Source organism: Carassius gibelio, chromosome A12, assembly GCF_023724105.1.
Source record: "Carassius gibelio isolate Cgi1373 ecotype wild population from Czech Republic chromosome A12, carGib1.2-hapl.c, whole genome shotgun sequence".
NCBI classification, from domain to species: Eukaryota; Metazoa; Chordata; class Actinopteri; order Cypriniformes; family Cyprinidae; genus Carassius; species Carassius gibelio.
In genome coordinates this window covers 17198277-17221897 of record NC_068382.1, presented here as the reverse complement: position 1 = coordinate 17221897, position 23621 = coordinate 17198277, and the positions used below count along the sequence as shown (strand labels likewise).

The window sequence follows — 23621 nt, the reverse complement described above, 5'->3', positions numbered from 1 at the left end:
GAAAGAGAGGAGGAGTTGATATATCCACAAGAACGTCAGAGTTTTGAAAGGGAGAATACAAAGGGCATCAGTCTGTCCACCCAACCACATCCAGAGGTCATTCTAAAGTACTCTGAATATCCTTTGATGGGTCCTACGTGATAAATATCTGCCTACAAAGTAACAGCATGGCGGAGGAACATTTGGTCAGGGTTCAATCAGATGACTGTAACCTTGCTATTGACCTGCATTCAGAGTGTGTGGACACAGCATTATCGTGACACGGTGATGAATGCAAATTGTGGGAATAGCATATGGATGGGGGCAGGATGGAGATGTCATCTTTGAAAAATCACTCATCTGTTAGACTCTGATATGTTCAAGTACTCACAAATGAGAAGAAACGGCTTGCTGCCAAGCAGTGATGCCGGCAATCAATCAGTTTTGTCAAAAAGGATTCAAACTGCAGAAAAAACTGCCTAACTCTTGACCAGAAGAATATTTCTGCAGGGCTGACTGGGCCAGTTCAGCTTTTTACTTACCCTGCATACATTTTCTCTGGCTTGGTCACAAATAAGTACAGTAAGTATACTGTATGTAGTCAGAAAAAAAATATATTTTGAAATAAACATTTATTATTGCTTATTACCTCATTTTAAAAATAGTAATTGTCTTTGTGATATTCCAATATTTACTCAATTGCACCACAGATTAAAAACAATAGCCATTTTTCAGATTGTTTCTGAGTTTTTCTTATGGATTTAGAAGTCTTCAGGAGGATTTGTAATCTGTCCTAGGTTTAGGAGCTACTTCTAGCAATAAAATGCTTTGTGAAATACAATTAGATTAAAAATGTACTAGCGCTAAATTTTAAGAGTTGCTCTTAAATTTCTGCATTAGGAGAAACTTTTAGCCAAAATAATTTTTTCCCACATCATTACAGATGCATTCAAGCGGTAAAGTTTACTGCAGTACCTTTACAGATCAGCAGGGGTCACAAGTCATTCTTGGCATTTATAAAAAAAAAAAAATCTCATCTTTGTTTTAATCATTTAATCATATAATCAGATTTTATAATCAGACATTTAATCAGATAATGTTACCTTGGTGGCTTTTTTTTCAATAAGATTATTTTGACAACAATGTTCAATACACAGCAATAGTTAAAAATTTTTCAACAACAACAATCTGATAAGGTAAGTAACAGTTATATCGACTGGCTGGAAATACTCTAACATTTTGGTTGAGTTTGGCATTTCTTTTTAGTTTGTCACTTACAAACTGTTTATGAATCTGGCCTGGGTTAGAATCGCAGAGTGCCAGACTATCATAGACAAGATAGCAAGAGAAGCCCTGATAACTATAAAAAGCATCTGAATACTTATTGCCAATTAATGCTCTGCACTTATAAACAAACTGTGTCTTTAAACAACCAGAGGATGTCTGTGATTCATGCAACAGCCAAAAAACTCTTGAAACCTGAAAAGAAGATCAAAAGGAACATTTTGCCATCTGTTCTGTACTGAGGGACCTCAGGCTGTTTAAAATAATAATAATAAAAAAGGAACATGAACAAAAAACAGGAAGAAGCTACTGAATTCTCTGACAGCTTTGTGAGATCTGTCAAAAGTCTGAAGGTTGGAGAAAAAGCAACAAATCACCTTGGGCTCAGCGACTCATTCTATTTCAGTTTTGATCTCGCCGTATCTCTTTGGCTCTCATATCGGACTAAATGACCTGCCTGGGCGTTCATGAATATTCCATCCTAATGGAGAGCTGCTTGTGAGTTGCTATGGCCCACAAGCAAAAAAATTGCCAGGCTGGAAGTACCTTTCATAAACGTCTCCCTAAATTATGCACGGGAGGTATGAAAGAACAGGAGAAAATAATGAAATCATACCAGTTTGGCCATGAATCATGATTATCTGTCCACAGGGTGCTGAAGCACTTGGTAAGTGTATTACAAGTGTGCATGCTGAAGTGCTTAGCTCTGTATTTTTCATGGCTCAGTGAACTGAATACCACTGGGAAAGATCTTAAATGAGAAACGCTCCACTTTTAATGAAATCACTTTTAATTTGATACAACTTGAAATCACCTTTGGTTCAAAACATAATTATAAGTGATCCCTTCAATCAAAATGCATTATTTTTTTCAGGTGGGTAACAACTAATTAACCTGTTTGAAGTACAAAATAATGAAGCATGAAATAAAAATAAATTCAATTACTGCAAGTCCAAAGCTATTTTCCTCACAAGACTTCACTCAAAAATTGCTATGAGATGTGACACATTTACAGTCAATCAGAAGATATTTCTTTAAAGACTCACTGTGGTTAAAAATCAAGTTTTTAATGTTGTTTACGTGTCTGTATGGTGTTTTTCATATGCTTTAAGACAATCCTCGTGCAAATTCATCAGACAACCTCACAGCTTTTCTCCTTAAAATGCCAGTGTGTCAAAAACAGTCTCAAAACTGAGGTATGAAACAGCCCTTTTCCTACTGCAACAAACATATAATCAATACTGTCAGCTTACAGTTAGGAGCAGATAGTCCGAGCTGGTCTGATTGGGTGTAGGTGGGGACTAATTTGCATATTCATGCTTATGTGTATACTAAATGTAACCCTGGACCACAAAACCAGTATTTAGTCGCTGGGGTACATTTGTAGCAATAGCCAAAAAAATAAAAATTGTATGGGTCAAAATTATCAGTTTTTCTTTTATGTCAAACATCATTAGGGTATTAAGTAAAGATCATGTTCCATGAAGATATTTTGTAAATTTCCTACAATAAATCTAAAAAAAAAATACTTTTTGATTAGTAATATGCATTGCTAAGAATTTATTTATTTACTTCTAAGGCAATTTTCTCAGAATTGTGATTTTTTTTTTTTTTGTACCCTCAAATGCCAGATTTTCAAATAGTTGTATCTTGGCCAAATATTGTCAGATCCTAATAAACCATACATCAGTGGAAAGCTGAAGCTATTTATTCAACTTTCAGATGATTGACACTTAAGGTTTTGTGGTCCAGGGTCACAAATTTATATTCAAGCCATTTTAGGGCTTAAATAAATTATTTTAATGGGGAAAAAAGTTTAAATAAGTAATTTTGATTATCAAAGATTAAAATTAGTGACTGCAAGGGGGGGGGGGGGGGGCAATTAAATTCATGTTATGTGGGGTTAAAAGGATTGATGCCAGTTCCGGAAGTAAAAATGCCATTAATTTGCTCCAAAGTGAAACAGATTTTTTATGATAACTTATAAACCTTTAAAGACAGACCTACTGTGAGAATTGTATTTGCTTTTGTTGAAGCCATCAGTTTGCATTATTTTAACTTATGTTTTAAATAATCATGTTTAACAGTGGAATCCCCTTCATTAACCATGATGCTTTAAAGAAAATTTCAACAATCAGAGTCACAGCTAGCATACTGTGGCAAATGAGCCCTGAGCTCTGGCCACTCCAACAAAACACCACAAATAATGTAATAAAATTGGTCTGCCCCAAAAAAATAAATAAATAAATAAATATATATAAAAAAAATTATATATATATATATATATATATATATATATATATATATATATATATATATATATATATATATATATATATATATATAAAGGAGCTGACCAATTTATATATATTATTATATCTTTAGAATTTTTCCTATCAGATGTCGAATAGGCATTTAAAAATGTCTTTAAGATGTTTATGATTTAGAATGTATGTAAAACTGAGATCTTAGAGAAGTCTATCAGATGTTTGTACATAACTGATGCTTTCCAGATTAAGAGATAGATTAAGCTACAGTATCTGGGTTAACACAGAAATTAATACTTTTAGTCAGCAATGATACACGGAATTGATTAAAATTCATAGTTAAGATGGTTGTTTTGTTACACAAATAATGTATTTCAAATAAAGTTTATCAAAGAATCCTAAAACATTTATCAAGGTTTCCACAAGATATTAAGCAGTTTAGCAATATCCACAAACATATTAAACAGTTTTTAGCATTGATATTTATTTAATTATTATATTATTATTTTTAATCTCAACAGGAAAAATGAATTATACTTTGAGAACCAGGGCCATGTTCCACTCTATAGAGATGACAAAATGTACTATCACTTGTTGCTTGTCATGGTCGTGTCTGGTTAGCACTCAATGTGATGCTGTTTTATTATCAAAGGAATACAACAGAAGACAATCAAGAACTTCCTATGGGACTGTAGCTGCACTTTTAGACATTAAGACTTACAAAGATTAAAAATTAATGCAAGATGAAATCCACAAATTTCCTAGCTTGTCTAAAACATGCAGCTCAAAATGTGGCTAGCTTTTTGTTGTTATTTAGCTCAATACTAAATTACGCCACTTGTATAAACAAGAGGAGGTAAAGGACTTCACAGTCAGGTCTAAGTGTCTTTCTAGAGGAGACACGGGTGGCAAGGCTAATCTCTTGCCACTTACAAATGACCCTCTTCAGCCTTTTGCTTTTTCTCCACCAAACTGATCCTTACCTTACACACTTCCTGACCTGCCACAGATGGCTATTTTCTTAAGGGTGGATAAAAAAATAAAGGAAATGCAAAGTGTAGAGGACAAAACAGTGTATCTTTTTTTTTTTTTTTACAGCTCTGACAAAAGCCAGTTCAAAACAGCATAAATCATAATTACATGTTGCAAAAATGTGCAATGTGAGTGCTTTGTGACTGGGAATAGCTGAGAGGCTAACATGATTCACCTACCAACGTCAGACCCTGAAATTAGCTCCTGTAGACAGTCTCCTACCAGGAAAAAAGGTGGTGCTGCTAATTAAGTGCACAATAATCAAGTCAAAAGTCCGAATAGAAAGAGGAAAAATGAAAAGATATGGGGCAGTCCACTGTTATTTACCACTTCTTTCATTCTTTCTTTAGTAGCTATTTCCTTTCAATTACTTTTTAAAACATGTCATGTAGTCATCACTTTTCAACATGCAATGTAACTGGGAAAACAATGCCTGTCAGGAGTGGAAATCGATGTTTTCAAAAACAAAGCTTGTTTTGTGGCATAATCAACACTGTGTGCATAGTCTTGTTTTGTTAAATTGCAAATGAGTTCAGCAGACCAATGCAGAGATCAGAGAGAACTTATATAAAAAAATATATATTATTACAGAAATCATTACACACTTGCAGAATAAAAATGTATCAGACAGCATCTTTTGACTGTACCATCACTCCACGCTAAGACATTACTATACTCCATACAGGATACACTATACATTTGTTTGTTTTTTTGTTAAACTGACAGTTAGTTTTCAGAACTTCAAAATACAGTGATAATGTTTCTGATATTACAAGATTTTGGTGACTGCATTACAGTTTATAACTTTATACGCCATTAATTAAATTATTTAATATTAATATGTAAATATATCACTAAAATAACCCAATAATCACAAGGAGTGCCCTCCCTAAACAAATTACAAGATTAAAAAAATGTACTATGTTTTTCTCAAATATAAAACTTTCACAATTAATATTGTTTTAACCTCTAGTCTTTAACTGGAGCATTTGCATTCTTGGTACACTGAAATTTAAATATGAATGAAAATAAACACGAATAAACTGTTGTGTGTATAAAAAATTAAGCTCTATTAGTTCTGAGTATGTCATTCCTGTTTAGCAAAGCTAAATCTTACATTTCTTATCCAATTATGAGCGAGTACTCTTTAAAAGCGTTTCAGCACCTGGAGCTGTCCAGTACATCATTACAAATGAATGTCTGCTAAACCACATTACACACGACCTACACATGACTAAAAAAATCTAACCGTGTTTCATCACTTTTCAACAACAGTCCTTTAAGAATTAAAGGCTGTCAGTCTTGAACAAATCAGCGCTTTGAAACAATTTCATCGTTTATCACAGTATCACTCGCCACATCAGCTCACTATAATGCGGTTGTGCAGGGACTGTCGTCTCATTACACAACACAGCGAACCTGCTGATGATTCTAATGATATATTCCTTCATGGCTAAAGTTTTCTATTTTCCCAGCGTTTCCGACATATATCAATTGTAGCGCATCATAAGCTTAACCCTTCCTTCGATTAATGACAAAACTGTGCGTTGGAATGTCATCTTGAACAGCATCCTTCATGCACTGCTGCTCTACAGTAAGGAAAAAGTTATTTATAGTGTTGTACGGGACAAACATAATCCACCGTTCTCCCTATAGACTGGTTATTTATTATATTCTATAATTGAATCAGATTATGAATCTCGTTGACCGTCTGAAACAAGTTATTAAATATCATTTCCATGGTCGTTTAATCTTAATCAGCTGTACGGTTTCGTAAAGATCATATCCATTCCAGCGCAACGTCTTCATTTGATGATCTACTTGCAGCGGCTGAGCAATGCTGGTGTCAAACCGCAAGCGTCTTCTTTTGTTTCAAAAACTGACTATATTTATTGCATTTACACAAACGAATAGAGGTTAAAGACAGCTATATGAAAATATGTAAATACATACTGAACATGCAACGCTTCCCACGTCGCCCTGCCTAGTAATTACACGGACGTTTACAGCATTTTGTAAAACATGGCTGTGCGCTGTTCGCCACTGTACAACCCGTAATGATGCAACCCTCACCGCAATACTCCGACTATACACACCAAATCGCATAGGCTATCCACCAAAAATAAAGGAAAGAGCACTCACGGTGTGTCATAGGTCCGTCCTTTGCTGACATGTCTTCAGTGAAGGACCAGGCACCCAAGAAGTGCTGGGTAATTGTATGAAGCGGGTGCCTGCTGCTCTTCGCTGCTGTTGTTGGTTCAGATGCTCTCAGTGAGGGATCAGAGAGAGTTTGAGCGCCACTGCCGAGGATTCAATATAACATCACCGACACAGCACTACATAACACTCATGTCCTGTTCAGATGGGCTTTATTTCCTGGTTGTTTCGGTCCTAGAGACTCCTTTGCTCTTTGGACAAAATGCAAACAAAATGTATTTATACACAAATTAACGATCAATATATTAATTGATTTTATATTCAGTAAAAACCTACAGTGTATCCATAAACATGTAGTGCAATACATAATCATAAGTACACACACACTTATGTTTGTTATATATTACACATATTTTCATATATGAAATGTTTATGCAATAAAGTGAGATTAAAATGTATGAATATGTTTACATCTTTATATAAACATGCATTAACTCATGAAAGATAAATCAATTAATATAACATTTCAATACAGCTATACATGTAAAAAAAAAAGTAGTACAGTTTTTAATAAATACATTTAATACATTTTTTATAGCTATACATGGACTATGTATATTGTGCAGAATATTGAAATCTATAAGCACTATATAACTGTATTATTTAGCATTATATTTTTCAGCATACTGCTATATGTTTTTGTTTCTTAAGGGTAAAACTAATAATCATTATTATAGAATATAGTCCTGTTATTTTCCCTTTTAAAATATTATCTTTATAAAACCTAGTTATATTCATTAAGCTGGAACCTTTTTACACAAAGAAAAGCATTATTAAAGAAATGGTTTAGTATGGGATCAGCTTGATTCCTACAAGTACACTGTTGAAAAATATAGTAAAGAAAAAAAGAAAAGAAAACAAAAGAAAAAGTAATATCACACATATATGAGCTTTGCTGTGATTGATTGTGCCACATATTCAGTATAACAACATGCATATATGTGATGTTGCTTCTCTGCTGGTGAGTGATATGAAGACATTTTCATCTTTTAAAATCTGATGTCTTTTCAGCAAAGTATGTACTGCATTCTCAGGCAAAGGGTACAAAAGGTACAAAGCCATCACTGGGGTGTTACCATAATGTACAAAAGCTAAAAGGTACATCTGTGTACCTTATTTACCCACAAATGGAACAAAGTAGTTTAATAGTACATATATTAGTATCTAAAGTGTACTTTTAAAGGTTACCACCCCAGGAGCAGTTTTGTATTCTTGCCTTCATGAACACTTCTCACATTCTACTTATTTGACACACTTCTTTTTGTTTTAACAGTCATTGTTTTAACATTAAAATAGAAGTATGTGTGTGTGTGTGTGTGTGTGTGTGTGTGTGTGTGTGTGTGTGTGTGTGTGTGTGTGTGTGTGTGTGTGTGTGACATATCAGGACACAACTCTGTATAATGACATGGGTATGACACAGGTATTACAAGGAGAGGTGGACTTATGAGGACATAACCCATGTCCCCATTTATCAAAACATTTAGAAATCATACAGAATGAGTTTTATTTATTTATTTTTTTTTTTTATTTTTTTTTGAGAAAGTAGGGTTTAGTGCCACAGAATGCAGTTTGTACAATATAAAAACCATTACGCCTATATGGGGTGTCCCCACCTTTCACAAAAACAAACGTGTGTGTGTGTGTGTGTGTGTGTGTGTCCAAACAGAAACACCACAAACTTAATGCTCTAAAATAATAGATTAAGTCCGCTTTTAACGGTGGTGAAAGGTTGAAAATTACAAAGCTGGTCTCAAGGTGGCGCAGTTTCTCACGATCGTGGAGCTGTATATATGAACATATGGGAATCGTTATTCGTAATGATTTAATCATGGAAAGAGTCGCTACAAATTGATTATCTAGGTCTCCATTGTGAGAAATCATCTAATGAGAGGCACTGCACATATTTATACTGAATGCATATGGAATATGCTGTCTAATCTCAGTTTATTATTTTTTAAAGATGCACATTAAAAGAAATAGACATCTAAGCACACAAACCCATAAAATAAGCACATCTCTTATTTATTCAGCTGACTGTTGGCTGGAAGGAGAGACTGAAATATGCATGACTGAATTGTCTCTTATCGAGATCTTCCTTGTTATGCAAGAATGGATTTGGCATGTGAGCCTTACATAGAACATAATGTCCTCAACCACAAATTGACCATTAAAAAACAGGGAGATAATGCACATCATGGACTTGTCCTCATGTCCTGAAAAAGATCAGTGGGGTAAAATAAAGTTCAAACGAGGCTATACTGAATTTCACATTTAAAATATATTTTCATTATTTGATATAGGATAACTTTCCCCCGTAGATTTATCTTAAGTTTAACTTAATTTTAACTTCATTTAATGTGAATCAAGTTCATTTCATCAAATTCAAATCACTTAACAAAAGTGTTATTAATTTATTACACCAATTTGTAACTTTTGCACTTGTTTACCCTAAAGATGAAGGCAGCAACTAAACAAAAATTTTCAATATTACTAGAGATTTTGTAAAGTGAGGTCAAATTAATAGGTAGCCTACATTATTATTAATGCAATACTTGCCATTCTGATATTCATATGGCTTTAATGATTTTCATAATGATCATCACATTTTTGGATGGAACAGGCCTACTCTGTCATGACGCGCACGTGTTTATGATGACCCTGACTGAATCCTTATATTTATAGGGCCATGAGCAGCACGGGGCCCCGCCTCCACATGCTATTGGACGGATCTGTATTAGTAATAGGAACCTCGTGCTATGATTGGCTGTTGAGTGTTCTTGGAAGAACAGCTGCATCATATAGCCCACATAGCAGTACATGTATTATTAAACACTAAAAAAACGGGATTTCTGCACCTGATAGGCTATATCTCTCGGTTTCGACCCAGTCATCGAAATGAAGCTCGTCAGGTTTATAATGAAGAATGTTGCATTGGCCAGTGCGCCTCAACACATTGAACACTTCTCGAAATTTTCACCTTCTCCACTTTCTATGAAACAGTTTTTGGATTTTGGTGAGTGCTTTTTCTACTGTGTTATTTGTTCATTTATAAAATCGCATGCATTCCTAGACTGATAAGGAATAGCTTCATTTAAACGCTGTTTATTATCATTGCCCATGAAAGTGGCCGTGTGTGGTTAGATGCAGAATAGACGGTTGTATTAATGCAACTTCATATTATTATTTTGCACCATAGTACGTTATGATCGCGTGAATGACGATGTAACCGCATTGCGTGTTATTTAAATGTTTGATGCAGAAATGATTTGGTACTGCTCTACCAGCTGTGTGTATCTACAGAATGTCCGATTCGGGAACAAATTGTTCTTTGATTCGGATCTTTTCAGTGACTTTCTTTATGACTCTGACTGAACTATACATTTGAACTATATATTTTCAACCTGAAAACTGATCTGATATTAAGAGAATTTGGATTAAACCAAGAACTACCAAATTGTTTAAAAGGATTAACAGCAGAAATGGAGAACATAAAACGTTGTATTTGATCTTTTTACAGCACGTCAAAAACGAATTACTTTATGGCTCAATCCGTTTTCTAAAATGGTTCTTTAAATGAACTGTTCGAAAGAACCGATTCGAAAGAATTGACTCGGAATTCCCAACATACTGTTCATAGGTGCAATGTTACATCATTTAACCTCTGTTGGTATGTTTGCAATCACTGCGATGTTTATGCACAATAATTGCATTATTCATAAGCAATGTGCTTACACTTTAGTCCAAGTCGCATACAAATATACTAATTAATATTTAGAACACATGTGTTTACCATGGTGCCTTATTTATTTCTTACATTACCTTTGTCCAGGTTCTACCAACGCATGTGAGAAAACGTCTTTTGTTTTCCTGAGACAAGAGCTGCCCGTGCGTCTGTCCAACATCATGAAAGAAATCAACTTGCTTCCTAAAAGATTACTTACCACTCCTTCTGTACAAATGGTTCAAAGCTGGTGAGTTATATTACATTTTACTGCATTTATAATCTGATTTACTTTAACCAGATTTGTTAAAAAAAATGACATATTGTTCATAAGGCAATTAGATGGCCAGAAACGTGGTGTTTATGTTTAATATGACAAGTAAACTCCACGGTCTACTTGAGACTTCGCCAAACTCTGAATTTGGTGAGCGTCAGGGTGGGAGCTACACTTCTTCTTCAAGGAGGGATTCTGCTGTGAAATTTGTGCTACTTTCACTACCTCGTGCTTGTTGATGCTTTTTAGGAAGAGAGGAAGCTTGGAAACTCAGACATAGCCAAAAAAAAAAGTCTTCAATTAATATGCGTGCTATGAGACTTTTTATATTAGGTTAATGTTCTTGTAGATGCTTCTGTGAAATGGGGTAATATGTTTACCATTTATCTTTTCCAAAATCTCAGATTTGCAATTTGTATATATTTATGCATGGGACTCTGGACCACAAAACCAAATTGGTTTTGAAATTGAGATTTATACACCATCTGAAAGATGAATAAATAAGCTTTCCATTGATGTATGGTCTATTATGATAGGACAAGATACAGCTATTTGAAAATTTGGAATCTGAAGATGCAAAAAAAGAAAAAAATCAAATTAAGAAATAACCAAGAAAATCACTTTTAAAGTTGTCCAAATGAAGTTCTAGGCAATGCATATTAGTAATCAAAAATTAAGTTTTTATATATATATGGTAGGAAATTTACAAAATATCTTCATGGAACATGATCTTTACTAATATCCTAATGATTTTTGGCATAAAAGAAAAATCAATCATTTTGACCCATACAATCTTTTTTTAATTATTGCTGAAAATATCCCAACAACTTAAGAATGGTTTTGTGGTCCAGAGTCACACATTTAGTTCACATCAGAGCGTATTTTAAAGTGTGAGGGACATTTGCAGGAATTTATATGACGTTGCTGTGTCAAGAAGAGTTAATGTTCTGAAAACACTGGATAAACATATTTCTCCCTGAATACAGTGCTCATATAGAGTTTAATTTGTTTTAATATTATTACATTTCTTCACGCAAATTCAATCCCACTTTTGTTTTGTCTGCTAAGGTATGTACAGAGTTTGATGGAGATCTTGGAATACTTGGAGAAAAGTCCAGATGACCAAAGTATATTAGAAGAGTAAGTAGAAATGAAATGGGTCAGAGAAAAAAAAAAACACACATTTTACGATTGACCTCAACATCAAATGAAAAACAAGATATTATATATATATATATATATATATATATATATATATATATATATATATATATATATATATATATATATATATATATATATATATATAAACATTTCACATTTATTTTCATGGCAATTGTTTCTTAGTTAAAAATACTTTTTATTCATTTCCTTTTGATTTTGGGGTCAAATATGACCCAGTTCTTCATTGTTTATTGCACATTTTAACACTCTTGAATATGCACACAGGTTTGTGAATGCTCTGGTAAACATCCGAAACAGGCACAATGATGTTTTACCCACCATGGCCCAGGGTGTGATTGAATATAAAGAAGTATTTGGTCAAGATCCAGTCACTAATCAGAATATTCAGTATTTCCTGGACCGTTTCTACTTGAGTCGGATATCAATCAGAATGCTCATCAACCAGCACAGTAGGCATCATTTTCAGACCAAATAATAATTCCCGTTTCTGAAGTTGCTTGTATTTATGTTGTTTTACTTGATTTTTCAGCTCTTGTATTTGATGGTGCCACAAATCCAGTTCACCCCAATACCATTGGCAGCATAGACCCTCATTGTCAGGTGGCAGAAGTTGTTAAAGGTATAGTATGCAAAATATATCTACTTTCAATCTGATAATACCACAGACATGTAGAGTGGGAGTTTGTTGCAGATGTGCTTCTCGAAATCAGTGGCCTATTTGTTTAGTCAATACACATACACTCTTTTATGTTTCTAAAATATTGCCATTATTTTTTTCTCATGTAGACGCATATGAAAGTGCCAAGATGCGGTGTGATCAGTACTACCTCAGCTCACCTGACCTGGTGCTTCAAGAACTTAACAGTAAGAACGGGAATATCTAGCGTAGATAGTCACAAGAAATAGGCTGAGTAAGACACCTGATACTAAATTTATTCCATCTGTTGGTTCACTTTGAGCAGTGATAATATGTTTTAGCAGCTATAGATAATATTTACACTGTGACTTTGTTCTTTTATTTACAGCTAATAACAGGAACCAGCCTATTAACATAGTGTACGTGCCTTCCCATCTGTACCATATGCTATTTGAACTGTTCAAGGTGAGCTGTAGCCCATCTCATATTTCAGTCCTGAAACAATGCTGTTTATTTAAGGCAAGTTGGATGTTGTCATGACGATATGCTTCTTTCCCCAGAATGCAATGAGGGCGACCATTGAGAACCATAATGAAGGCTGTAATCTTCCACCCATTCAAGTTATGGTGGCTATAGGAGGAGAGGACCTCACTATAAAGGTCATTTTAATTTGAAAGACTGGAATGATTTGTTCACAGAAGCATTATTACAGGATGTTGTGCTAAAATAAAAATTTAGACATTTTAATGACAATTCAGAAAATTTTCCAGTGAATTTTCATTCTTGTGTTTTTAATTCTGATATTCTTGGTTTAATTTCAAATTATTTTAAATGATTGATTATTATTCTTGTTTCCATTCAAGTATGCGACTGATTTTTTTATTTAAACTAGCATAAATTAATGTATGCTTACATACTAATGATGTAGAAGTAAAAATGTATAATAATAATAATAATAAAAAAAACAAAAAAAAACAAATATATATATATATATATATATATATATATATTTAGATTACAATAATGAGATTTTCATTTTGTTGCAGTGATGGAATGAGTATGTTTAATTGCAATAACATATCCATAACATAAGCTTAATTATTTATTAAATTATGAAACTATACTAAAATATTATTATATACATATTGTGGTGAGATGTATCCCTGCATATGTATTGCTCTTAAATTATTTAATAAAAAAATATTTATATTGTAATAATTGAATTGTAATTTTTTTTTTACCTTATGGTTGTTCATGTGATTCTAGTCTGATGTTACTAGAGCCATCAGTCATTTCCCCATCAGTGAAACACATGCTGTTGCATAACATAGTACATGAAAGCAGACTGACCTTGTTGTTTGGTCACCTTGACTATGCTGATTTGAGTCCTGCACATGCTAACCAGTCATGATCAGGGTCAGGGTCACGGCTAGTGCCTGTCTGTCTGTCTGGCATCTCGCCCCATCACTGTTAACTAATTTTTTTTCTGTTTGTGCTAATTCACTCACTCATTTTTTTTCTCTTTTTTTTTTTTTGTTCTAACAATGTCATCTATCCCTTTGTAGATGAGTGACCGAGGTGGTGGAGTACCTTTCAGGAAGATGGAGAATCTCTTCAGTTACATGTACTCCACGGCACCAAAACCCCAGATAGATGATAAGCATAGGGCTCCCCTGGTGAGACTTCACTGCATTACACATTAAATACAAATAGGATTGCAAGGTACATCGTTTTAAAGTGTCCACTTTAAATGATTATTATATTTAACTAAAACTAAAATCATAACTTTTTTTGTTACTTGAAATAAAATAAGCATTAACTGAAATAATTATTATATCCTAAAGTGTGAGGGACATTTGCAGGAATTTATATGACGTTGCTGTGTATTTCAGCAACTAGCTTGTATTTCAGCTAGTTTACAAAAAGGCACAATTTATCATTTTCATTTTGTTTATCTTAATGCACTAAAATAACGCACTGAAACTGGCTTATTAAATACAAACACTATATATATATATATATATATATATATATATATATATATATATATATATATAAAAATAACAACTGAAGATGTACAAATAAATACTAAATATTAATAATAGGAATATCTCAATGGTACTTGCAACACTGCCTTTTTTATAAATTTGGCCACATTTTGTCTACAGGCTGGGTTTGGTTATGGGTTGCCCATTTCTCGACTCTACGCCAAGTACTTCCAGGGTGATCTTCAGCTATACTCTATGGAGGGCCATGGCACTGATGCAGTCATTCACTTGAAGGTACATTTTAAATAGTGTTAATTTCGTCACCTTTTTTCGTCACTATGTTTTTTTAATTTAGTCTAAGTCTTAGTCCTTGTTAGTTTTAGTCATATTTAGTCATTCACATATCTTTTTTTGTTAGTCAAGTTTTAGTCGACTAAAAGTCTCGTCATTTTAGTCTATCTTTACAATAGCATGTGCTGTATAAAGGTCCACAATCATGTAATTAGCCTATTTTTTGTAAAAAGTGGAGAGCTCCTTGAAAATCTTTGTAACACATTTTTTTTTACGGTTTAAAAATGCTGGAAACTTGTTGTAAATGAGATAATACTTTGCATTGTGTTCTTACAGATGAAATCATGTGTTTTTCTCCACAGGCTTTATCCACGGACTCAGTCGAGAGACTCCCAGTGTTTAATAAGACAGCTCGACGGAACTATGAAGTCACGCAGGGGGCAGATGACTGGTGTGTCCCCAGTCGAGAACCTCTGGATCTGGCCGTGTTCAGATTGTCCAAGTGAAAAGGAGCAGCTTCAGGAAGGATACATGACAGTTCTATGACCGACTGACATGAGTGAACACGGTTGGCCATAGTGTCTAAATGGCCGAGCCCCAGCTCACCACTCACTGTGAAGCCACATAGTCTCTCAGCAATACCTTAGATAGCGCATGTGATTAGTTTTCCTCTGAACCATGACTGTTTCATTAGCTTTTGGTTGGTTTGAGAAACTAGGCTCTGTTACAGTGTTACCTGCAAACCTTACTGACTCATACAGTATGAAGTGGGACAAAGTGCCAAGTTAATCTGCACTGAACTGCTCTTCCTTTGGAAGACTGTCAAGTGGAAGTTCCAGTGTGGAGAAGTGAGCCATCTAGACTAGTTGAACCAGCACATAACAACAGGCGTGTGCCAAGAAACTTAAGAATACATGAATTCAGAGATTAAGGGCCAGGAAGGAGTGATAAAAAACAATATGCAACCAATGATGTTAAATGATATCAAACCATTTATGTTAAAGTTTTAATATTAGTTAATTAGAATTAATATTAGTAATTCTGAAATCAAGGAACACAACATGAAATTGATTGCTGCTGTAGAAGTATTCCTAATCAGAATGGCCAGAAGAGAAAGAGATCATTGGAGGCCATAACTGTGACTTATTAATGTGTGGCCAAATATGTCAATTTGTTCTCTGGCATTTTCCTTATACTACAGTTTAAGGCACTAAAAGGGGATCATAGATGTAAATTTGTTAAGCAGTAGTTAGAATGTACAAGTAATCTCATTGATTTAAACTTGAAACACTTACAACTTATATGCACAGAGCATTTCAAGCACAGTGTTTTGTGCATGTTTATTCTTAAACATGTGGAAGTATTTTAGCTACCTCATTGACTGACGTTAGTTTGTGAACTCAACAACCTTTGCTCAGCTGTTGGCCTTTTCAGTTTTGTGGGCCTTTGGCCACTAGTTCTCTGTGAATATTATACAGCATGAAATCAGAGCTTCTAATTTTACGCCGTCTCATTTGAGAACAGTATTGGATCTGTATTAAACCAACCATTTGCTTTGAACTTGCACCATACAACCTTACATGTAAGGACCATTATTTTGTGTATTTATATTTTGCTTTTTGTCATGTTTCCCTTCAAAAGCTAAACTTTATTTTTGTAAGTTTTTTCATGTTAAGCATATTATGTGTATAGAATTTAAATAAAAAAAAATTGAGAAATTTTACACTGCAGTGTAGTCATTTATGAGTTAAAGATTGAATGAGTGAGTGAAGAGACATGTGGCCAAGTATGGTGACCCATACTCAGAATTTTTGATATCTATTTAACCCATCTAAGTGAAAAATGTTCTCTCATTCAGGCAATTCAAGATGTAGATGAGTTTCTTCTTCAGAGCAGATTTTGAGAAATTATATAACTTAATTGCCATTGTATTCTCTGCAGTGAATGAGTGCCATCAGAACGAGAGTTCAGAACAGCTAAAAACACCAAAATAATCCACTCCAGTCCATCAATTAACGTCTTGTGAATAATAATAATAAAAAAATGCATTTATAAGAAACAAATCCATCAAGACATTTTTAACTCCAAACTGTTTGCTTCTGGCTTATATCTATAACATTGCTTTCTCCAGTGAAAAAGTCTCATCTGAATCAGAAATATGCACTTCAGAAATTTACACTTCAAAAGCAACTTTTCCACTGGAAGCGTTATGGATCATGGATTAAGGACTGGTATTTTGGCAATAAGCATTGGTTTAAAGTCAAAATGCTCTTAATAACTTTTTGCTTCTCAAGATGTTAACATATGAACTGGAGTCATGTGGGTTACTTGTGGATCATTGTAATGCACAGATTCACTAAAAAGGATCCACTGGTGAGCAAGTGATCTAATGCTAAATTTCTTTAAAACTGTTCTGATAAAGAAACATCATTCTAGATGTTAGATTGCCTGAGGATGCATACATTTTCAAGCATGTTTTCAAAGATGATTGATGGGTGTCAAGATACTACACATTGATCCTTTGCCCAGTAAGGCAAAGGTTACATTTCATAGTACACAACAAACCACTTGAGGTCAGAGGTTACAGCCTGGAAGAAACATTGAACTTGGCACGTTTGTCATGCAGTAAATGAAGGTCAGATATACAGTTATAGAACTAAATTGCTTCCTGCTGAATGTGAAAATAACATCAGGATCATTTTGTGCCCACAGAGACTACTTTGTTCTTAATGGATTATCCTTCAAAATTTATGCAATAGTTATGACTGTCTAATAGTTTTGACTTTGTTAGAATATTGTTCACACCAAGGCTACAATGATAGTGCCACAGTAGTGATACTGTTAGAATCAATTTCAGAGCTTTTTTTTTCTAACTGATAAACAATAAAAACAGCCAATCAGAATCCACCACACTTTAAATACCTTGATATAATGTACTAAAACTGTAATATAATAAACTGAATCATCTGTTGGTGGGGATGCTAATATAGTAATTGTTCTTGGTGTGCACTGGCCTTTACTCACACTCATATCATTCTTTCTTCTGTAAAACACAAAAGAAAATATTTTCAAAAAAGTCTCAGTGTTTTGTCCATACAAAGAAAAATCTGATGTTGTTTTGGACCCCATTGACTTTCACTGGAAGGACAACAACATTGGAGACATTACTCAAATTCTTTTCTTTTAAAAGAACGTTGTACTGGTTTGGAGCAACATGAGGTTAAGTAAATACTAATTTTATTAACTTTTCTGATGCATTTTACTGATATTCCCTAGTAATATTTGTGCTTCATAGATTTAATTGCCTTATATACCCACAAAGGTGCCGAAGACTGCATGGGTATCGAAGCATTAAAAGAAACACACTCCAAAACCTCAAACAGATGGCTTCCCTCCATAGAGTGCCCTGTAACATAGCTGTTAAAGACTGAACCCTCATGTGCTACAATCTTCAGAGACGTGCGAGAATAGCAATGAGTAACCATATAGGCTACAATTCCAGGAACCTTGATAGGAAAAGTACAACCCTCAAAGCAGGCCGTAAACAACGGAGTGCACATGTGCAGCAGGTGGGGTAATGTATGCAAACATATATAACTGTTTTTTTTCCAGGCAGCTGTTCTCATTCTGGCATGACATTCCCCAGGGCTGTTTACTGATGTCTCCTGCTTACTGTATGTAAAAAAGGCTGAGGCCTGTGATTCACATCAAAACATGAACATAGTTTTCCTGGGTGGACTATTGAACTGACTGGACTGTACTTATCTAATCACACAATTGATTGCTCATTGCTCTGCTGACAGTGAGAGCTGAAGTTACTGCCAAATGCTTCAATGCATTACCAAACGATGTGTGGCATAGTTTTTACAGTTAAGGAATGAGCCAGAAAGCACACTGTTCTGGTGACTCTATTCCATTAATATGCCCAGATGAGATAAGAGTGGATTCAGTTTATTTAAAAGAACTCTGAACACTCATAATAAAAGGTACAAAATTATCACTACTGTGGTAACCTTTCTAAAAGTATTAGTATGTACATTTTAGGCACTTATGTGCAATTTTAAGTTATAACTAATATCTTTAGTTGTAAAAACGATACACAAATGCATGTTTTAGCTTTTGTACCTTAGAGAACCGCTTTAGCAACATCTTTATACCTATTTTTCACTTAATAAGCCACCAGTAAAATGCATTACTTCCATTTTTCTCATGAAATCTGTTATACAACAGTACAACAATACATCAATAAAATTGAACAATATATACAATATAAAAAAGGGTGCAAAAAATTCTCAGCAAAGACAATAATGTGGACTAGACTAATAAATATTATTCATTATTGGTTTGTGATCATTCAGCAATAAGACAAATTCACCATTATATTTTTAAATAAAGTGGATAGTTAGTATAATTGTAAAACCCAATGTTTTGAGATAAGTTAGAGGTCACCACCTAGTGGTGACTTTTGGTGGTGCAAATACTGATTATTATTTCAAGAGCTTACTGCATCCTTTCCCCAGACACTGGCAGTCATTTGCACCAGTCAAAGCAATCGCATCTTTCACTCACTGTGCATATTTTCCATTAAATTATTTCCTACTCTCTATCATTTATGCTTTGTTGCTACTCTTTAGATCTTCCTCAGTGGGTGTATTTCTCCCAGCTGGTAATTTTGAAAACTTTTTTCGTTGCTTTTACATCTTTTTAAAGTAATCTCATAGAAATCTAAATGCATTTGTGCTAACACATCAGACAGCAAAGCATGCCATATTTAAAGTGTTATTTAATATACTATGTTTAAACAAAATGCACAATGCATGTGTTGCACAATTTTTATTTATTTTTTTACTTTTTAGGCTTTGTCACTATTCTGCTGATAATGCAAGAATAGTTTTTTTGTTTTTTTTTTGCTTTAACCACTTAACATGTGGTTTCTGAATGATACTTGCAATGGCATAACTCAAACCGTCAAATAACTTGTTAAATTGCAATGTGAGTTTAAGTAAGGGTTAACTTGGTAATTCATAAATAAAACATAGTCAAGCATAAAAAGCTAATTGATTTAAAAAAAAAAATTAAAACAAAGAAGAGTTTAGTTTTTATACACAGTTAAGTGTAAAATATTAACCTAGTAATCGATCTTGATCTCTTTTAAATATTTTAATGCATTTTTGTTATTGTTTTACATTGGCATTCTACAAGTTTGACTCATGCAACTTATTTCAATATTTTGCCTATACATATGCAAATAGATTTTTGCACAATAATTTTTTTTGCTGACCTCATGAGCTCAAAAACTGCCTGTGGCCATTTTTCATGTGCATGTTAGCACCTTATTTGTGAAGAGTCTCATGTAAGAGAAAATTGGTGTGAAAGTCAAACCAGAAACTTCCTTTTGCATGGCAGTAGTGTCCACCCATTATACGGTGCAGTATATAAACTCTATTCTATATAGTTGAGTTACATAACGCAAAGAGATCTGCTCTTTGTGAAAAGGTAAGCTTCAAATGTTTATAATTAAAAATCTGAAAACCTCAAGTTATTATTTACAAATATTTATATAGATAAATAATACAAAGTCTAATGCAGTTTTTTTACTCTCACTTTTAGATGCTTTCCTTATGCGTTCAAGTGTTTGCCGTGCTGGTTGTCTGTGCAGCCGACGCTGCAAACAGAGATATTTCAGTAAGCATTAATCTGGATAATATAATAACAGTACAAAAAAATAAGACCAACATTTTACAATATTCTCACATTATAATTTTCTTTGCACAGTAACTGTGCTATGTAGCAGAGAGCGTTATTTCATTATATTTCATTGCACTGTCTTCCAGTATACATTCAGAGCTTGGACTATGGTTGACCAGCCTTTGCAGGAGCAACTTGCTGTTGTATATAAGGTACTGGTGAATCTAAAATGCTTTTGTGTTCTAAGCATTTCAGTATCTAATGGGAGAGTGGTATAAGCAACTTTTCTTTGTTTTTATTTAGGAGATGGAAAGCTTGAAACATGAACAAGCAGTAATGATACAAAAGCAAGAAGCTTTGAGCCAGGTAAAATGAAAGACGATAATTCAAGACTTTTTGCTGGTTGAAAGAAAGAAAGAAAGATTTCCAAAAAGTTTCAAACAAAAGTTACAAAAAATAATATATTATGAATAATATATGCAAATTGGTAACACTTTAGAATAATGGCCCATTAGATAATGTTAGTTAATTCATTAATTAACATGAACAAATAATGAACAATACATTTATTACTGTATTTATTAATCTTTGTTAATGTTAATGAAAATGCATTTATTCATTGTTAGTTCATGCTATTTCACAGTGCATTAACTAAATTTTAACAAGCACAACTTTTAATTTGAATAATGCATTAGTAAATGTTGAAATTAACATCAACTAAGAATAATAAATGCTGTAGAAGGATTGTTCTTGCTTGGATCATGTTAATTAAAGTATTTAACAAACATTAACTAATGGACCATTATTCTAGAGTGTTACCTACAAATTAATTGTTCCATTAAATGTACATTTCAATGTCAAAAAATGATCCTACTGTGAGACAAATGATTTTCTTCAGAAATTAATATGATTTTTTTTTGTAGGCATTTGCAGACTGTTCACAAAAGCCTATTGATACAGATGTGGAGATGAATTTGACATCACTACAAACAGGTAAGTTAAAAAGAAAGAAAGAAAGAAAGAAAGAAAGAAAGAAAGAAAGAAAGAAAGAAAGAAAGAAAGAAACCTTCATATTAAATTCATATTATTCATATTAAATACTATGAAATAATAAATCATTCGAAAAAATTATTCAAAGGATAAAAAATGTGAGCATATCAATGAATTACTTTGATGAGTTTGGACACACTTGTTTCATGACTATCCAGTTTTTTTCTCATCAAAAAAGGACTATTTATGTCTGTCTTTAACAGGCAGCAACCATTTGCTGTATACCCTCACCCAGGATGGAGATGGAGATGAAGACAGTCATGAGGCCCTTGACCCCTGCTATCACTATACAGTGTTGGACCAAGCCTGGAGAGCCTCAAACTACACCAGCAAGTATGTTACTTGTGACCGTCGTGTCCAGTGGAAGGGGTGGTACCGTCTCTTCTATCATGGGAAGCCCATTCAGATGCCTGAGAGGTGTGTGATGAAAGAGATGTGTGGCACGCACGCTCCACTGTGGCTCGTCGGAGATCATCCCCGGAAACGAGACGGGGTTGTCACCCGCCAGGTGTGTGGAAACTGGAAAAACAACTGCTGTTTGTTCAAATCTCCTCCCATTCAAGTGAAAGCATGTAGGGGAAACTACTACGTTTACAAGTTTGTCAAACCCGTAGCTTGCCATATGGCATATTGTGCAGGTAAGATATGGTGTACATGGATTTTCAGATAAAGTTTTGGTATTTATATATAAGCTATTGACTGTTGTACACCATACTTTCAGATATTAACACGATTGTCTGTGGAAAGTGCAGAAAAACTGAGTCTTGCATCAGCAGCAACAAAATCACCTGGATGTGTAAGAAAAACCAACTGAGAAGTGAGTAATTTTTCTTCATCAGTATTTAAATGACTAAACACTGTGAAATGTAGTACTTATTATTACAATTATTTACCTTTTAAGGAAAATAATGCTGCATTTTCTTTCCTGTAGTTAAAGTAAACGTCCATTTTTTTGTCACCCACCCGGCCAGCATCTCAGGAAAAGTGAATAGGATTATGTACAGGAAAGTGTATGTGAATCAAGGCAAGGCTTTCGACACTCGCACCGGGATATTTAAAGCTCCAGTTTCTGGCGTCTATCAGTTCTTCTTTTCCACACAGAATGGAGGGAATGGGGCAACTGATCTATGGCTGGTTGTGAATAATTACTCTGTGGCTATGTCCCATAGTAATGTTCAGGGCAACAGCTCGGTTGGGAATCTCTCTACCTACATGACGACACTGCGCAAGGGTGCTACGGTTTATGTGAGCCATAACCGCGGCCGCTCTTGGGCCAGTAGTGCATCCAACACCATCGTTTTTGGTGGTTCATTGCTTATGGAGAGAATAATATAAAGGAATGTTAAAGTCATCTGAGACAAAAATCTGAACATTTATAGTTTATTTATAGGTCAATTTAATAGTACCAACTAGTTGGATTGACTTATGTAATATACACAATGGTAAAATATGTGTTTATGCATTGCTTTAACTATCTTTAAACATGTCTTGCTGAGACTTGCAAATACCCTTAACTTTTTTAACCCTTAAATTTTTTCTATAAACATTACTTTGCCATAAATCTTCTGAATTTTAGACTAAACAACAACTTTTTGTCATTATTATTATGTGTGTGTGTGTGTGTGTACACATAATACTTATAATTATTACAAAAACAATAATAATACTGTAAAATAAAACAACATTTGTCAAAATCCCTTGCTGAAAGATATATTTCCAAATGAATATACTCTTACATTGTTTTTTTTTAAATTAAAAATGATCATGAAACATTCTTGTCTTGTTTATATGTAATATTTTTAATTATATTTAAAGTTGTTATATTTTGTAAGTAATATTATCAACAAATATTCATTTTATAGTATAAATTTTTTATATAATTAAAATATCATATATTACTGATATCAATAATATATAATACAATATAAACATTTTTATCTTTTGTAAAAAATAAGTTTGTGTAAATATTTTTTTTAACAACTTTTGTTTTTTCTTTTACACTATTATC

At 33.7% G+C, this 23621-nt stretch overlaps 3 protein-coding genes across 4 annotated transcripts in view; 2 read left to right on the top strand and 1 right to left on the bottom strand.

The window, feature by feature from the left end:
- LOC128025336 (TANK-binding kinase 1-binding protein 1-like) overlaps nt 1-6859 on the bottom strand; it is a 44856-nt gene extending 37997 nt beyond the window's left edge. For both annotated transcript variants that reach the window (XM_052611585.1, XM_052611586.1), the window contains exon 1: nt 6705-6859. The gene's annotated coding sequence lies outside the window, so the exon portion shown is untranslated. The remainder of the gene's footprint in view (nt 1-6704) is intronic.
- A 2706-nt stretch (nt 6860-9565) lies between these two features.
- Nucleotides 9566-16598, top strand: LOC128025335 (pyruvate dehydrogenase (acetyl-transferring) kinase isozyme 2, mitochondrial). Its single transcript, XM_052611584.1, has 11 exons — nt 9566-9792; nt 10609-10750; nt 11843-11914; nt 12224-12408; nt 12489-12578; nt 12746-12823; nt 12985-13061; nt 13157-13255; nt 14162-14272; nt 14765-14878; nt 15238-16598. Exons 1-11 carry the CDS (start codon nt 9675-9677, stop codon nt 15379-15381), a joined length of 1230 nt encoding a protein of 409 aa, XP_052467544.1. The 5' UTR covers nt 9566-9674; the 3' UTR covers nt 15382-16598.
- Nucleotides 16599-20281: 3683 nt separating this feature from the next.
- On the top strand, nt 20282-23381 carry LOC128025334 (uncharacterized). The gene is made up of 8 exons (XM_052611583.1): nt 20282-20371; nt 20486-20560; nt 20710-20775; nt 20867-20929; nt 21487-21556; nt 21817-22251; nt 22335-22430; nt 22545-23381. The coding sequence occupies exons 2-8, from the start codon at nt 20486-20488 to the stop codon at nt 22946-22948; spliced, it is 1209 nt and encodes a 402-aa protein (XP_052467543.1). The 5' UTR covers nt 20282-20371; the 3' UTR covers nt 22949-23381.
- The last annotated feature ends 240 nt before the right edge of the window (nt 23382-23621 follow it).

Excerpts from the sequence above, each read along its gene's own strand:
- LOC128025334 (XM_052611583.1), top strand. The coding sequence starts at position 20,486 with ATGCTTTCCTTATGCGTTCAAGTGTTTGCCGTGCTGGTTGTCTGTGCA. Across the intron at positions 22,252-22,334 it reads CCATATGGCATATTGTGCAG|ATATTAACACGATTGTCTGT; the intron begins GTAAGATATGGT and ends CCATACTTTCAG. Across the intron at positions 22,431-22,544 it reads TAAGAAAAACCAACTGAGAA|TTAAAGTAAACGTCCATTTT; the intron begins GTGAGTAATTTT and ends TCTTTCCTGTAG.
- LOC128025335 (XM_052611584.1), top strand. The coding sequence starts at position 9,675 with ATGAAGCTCGTCAGGTTTATAATGAAGAATGTTGCATTGGCCAGTGCG. Across the intron at positions 12,824-12,984 it reads GGTGCTTCAAGAACTTAACA|CTAATAACAGGAACCAGCCT; the intron begins GTAAGAACGGGA and ends TTTTATTTACAG. Across the intron at positions 14,273-14,764 it reads ATAAGCATAGGGCTCCCCTG|GCTGGGTTTGGTTATGGGTT; the intron begins GTGAGACTTCAC and ends TTTTGTCTACAG.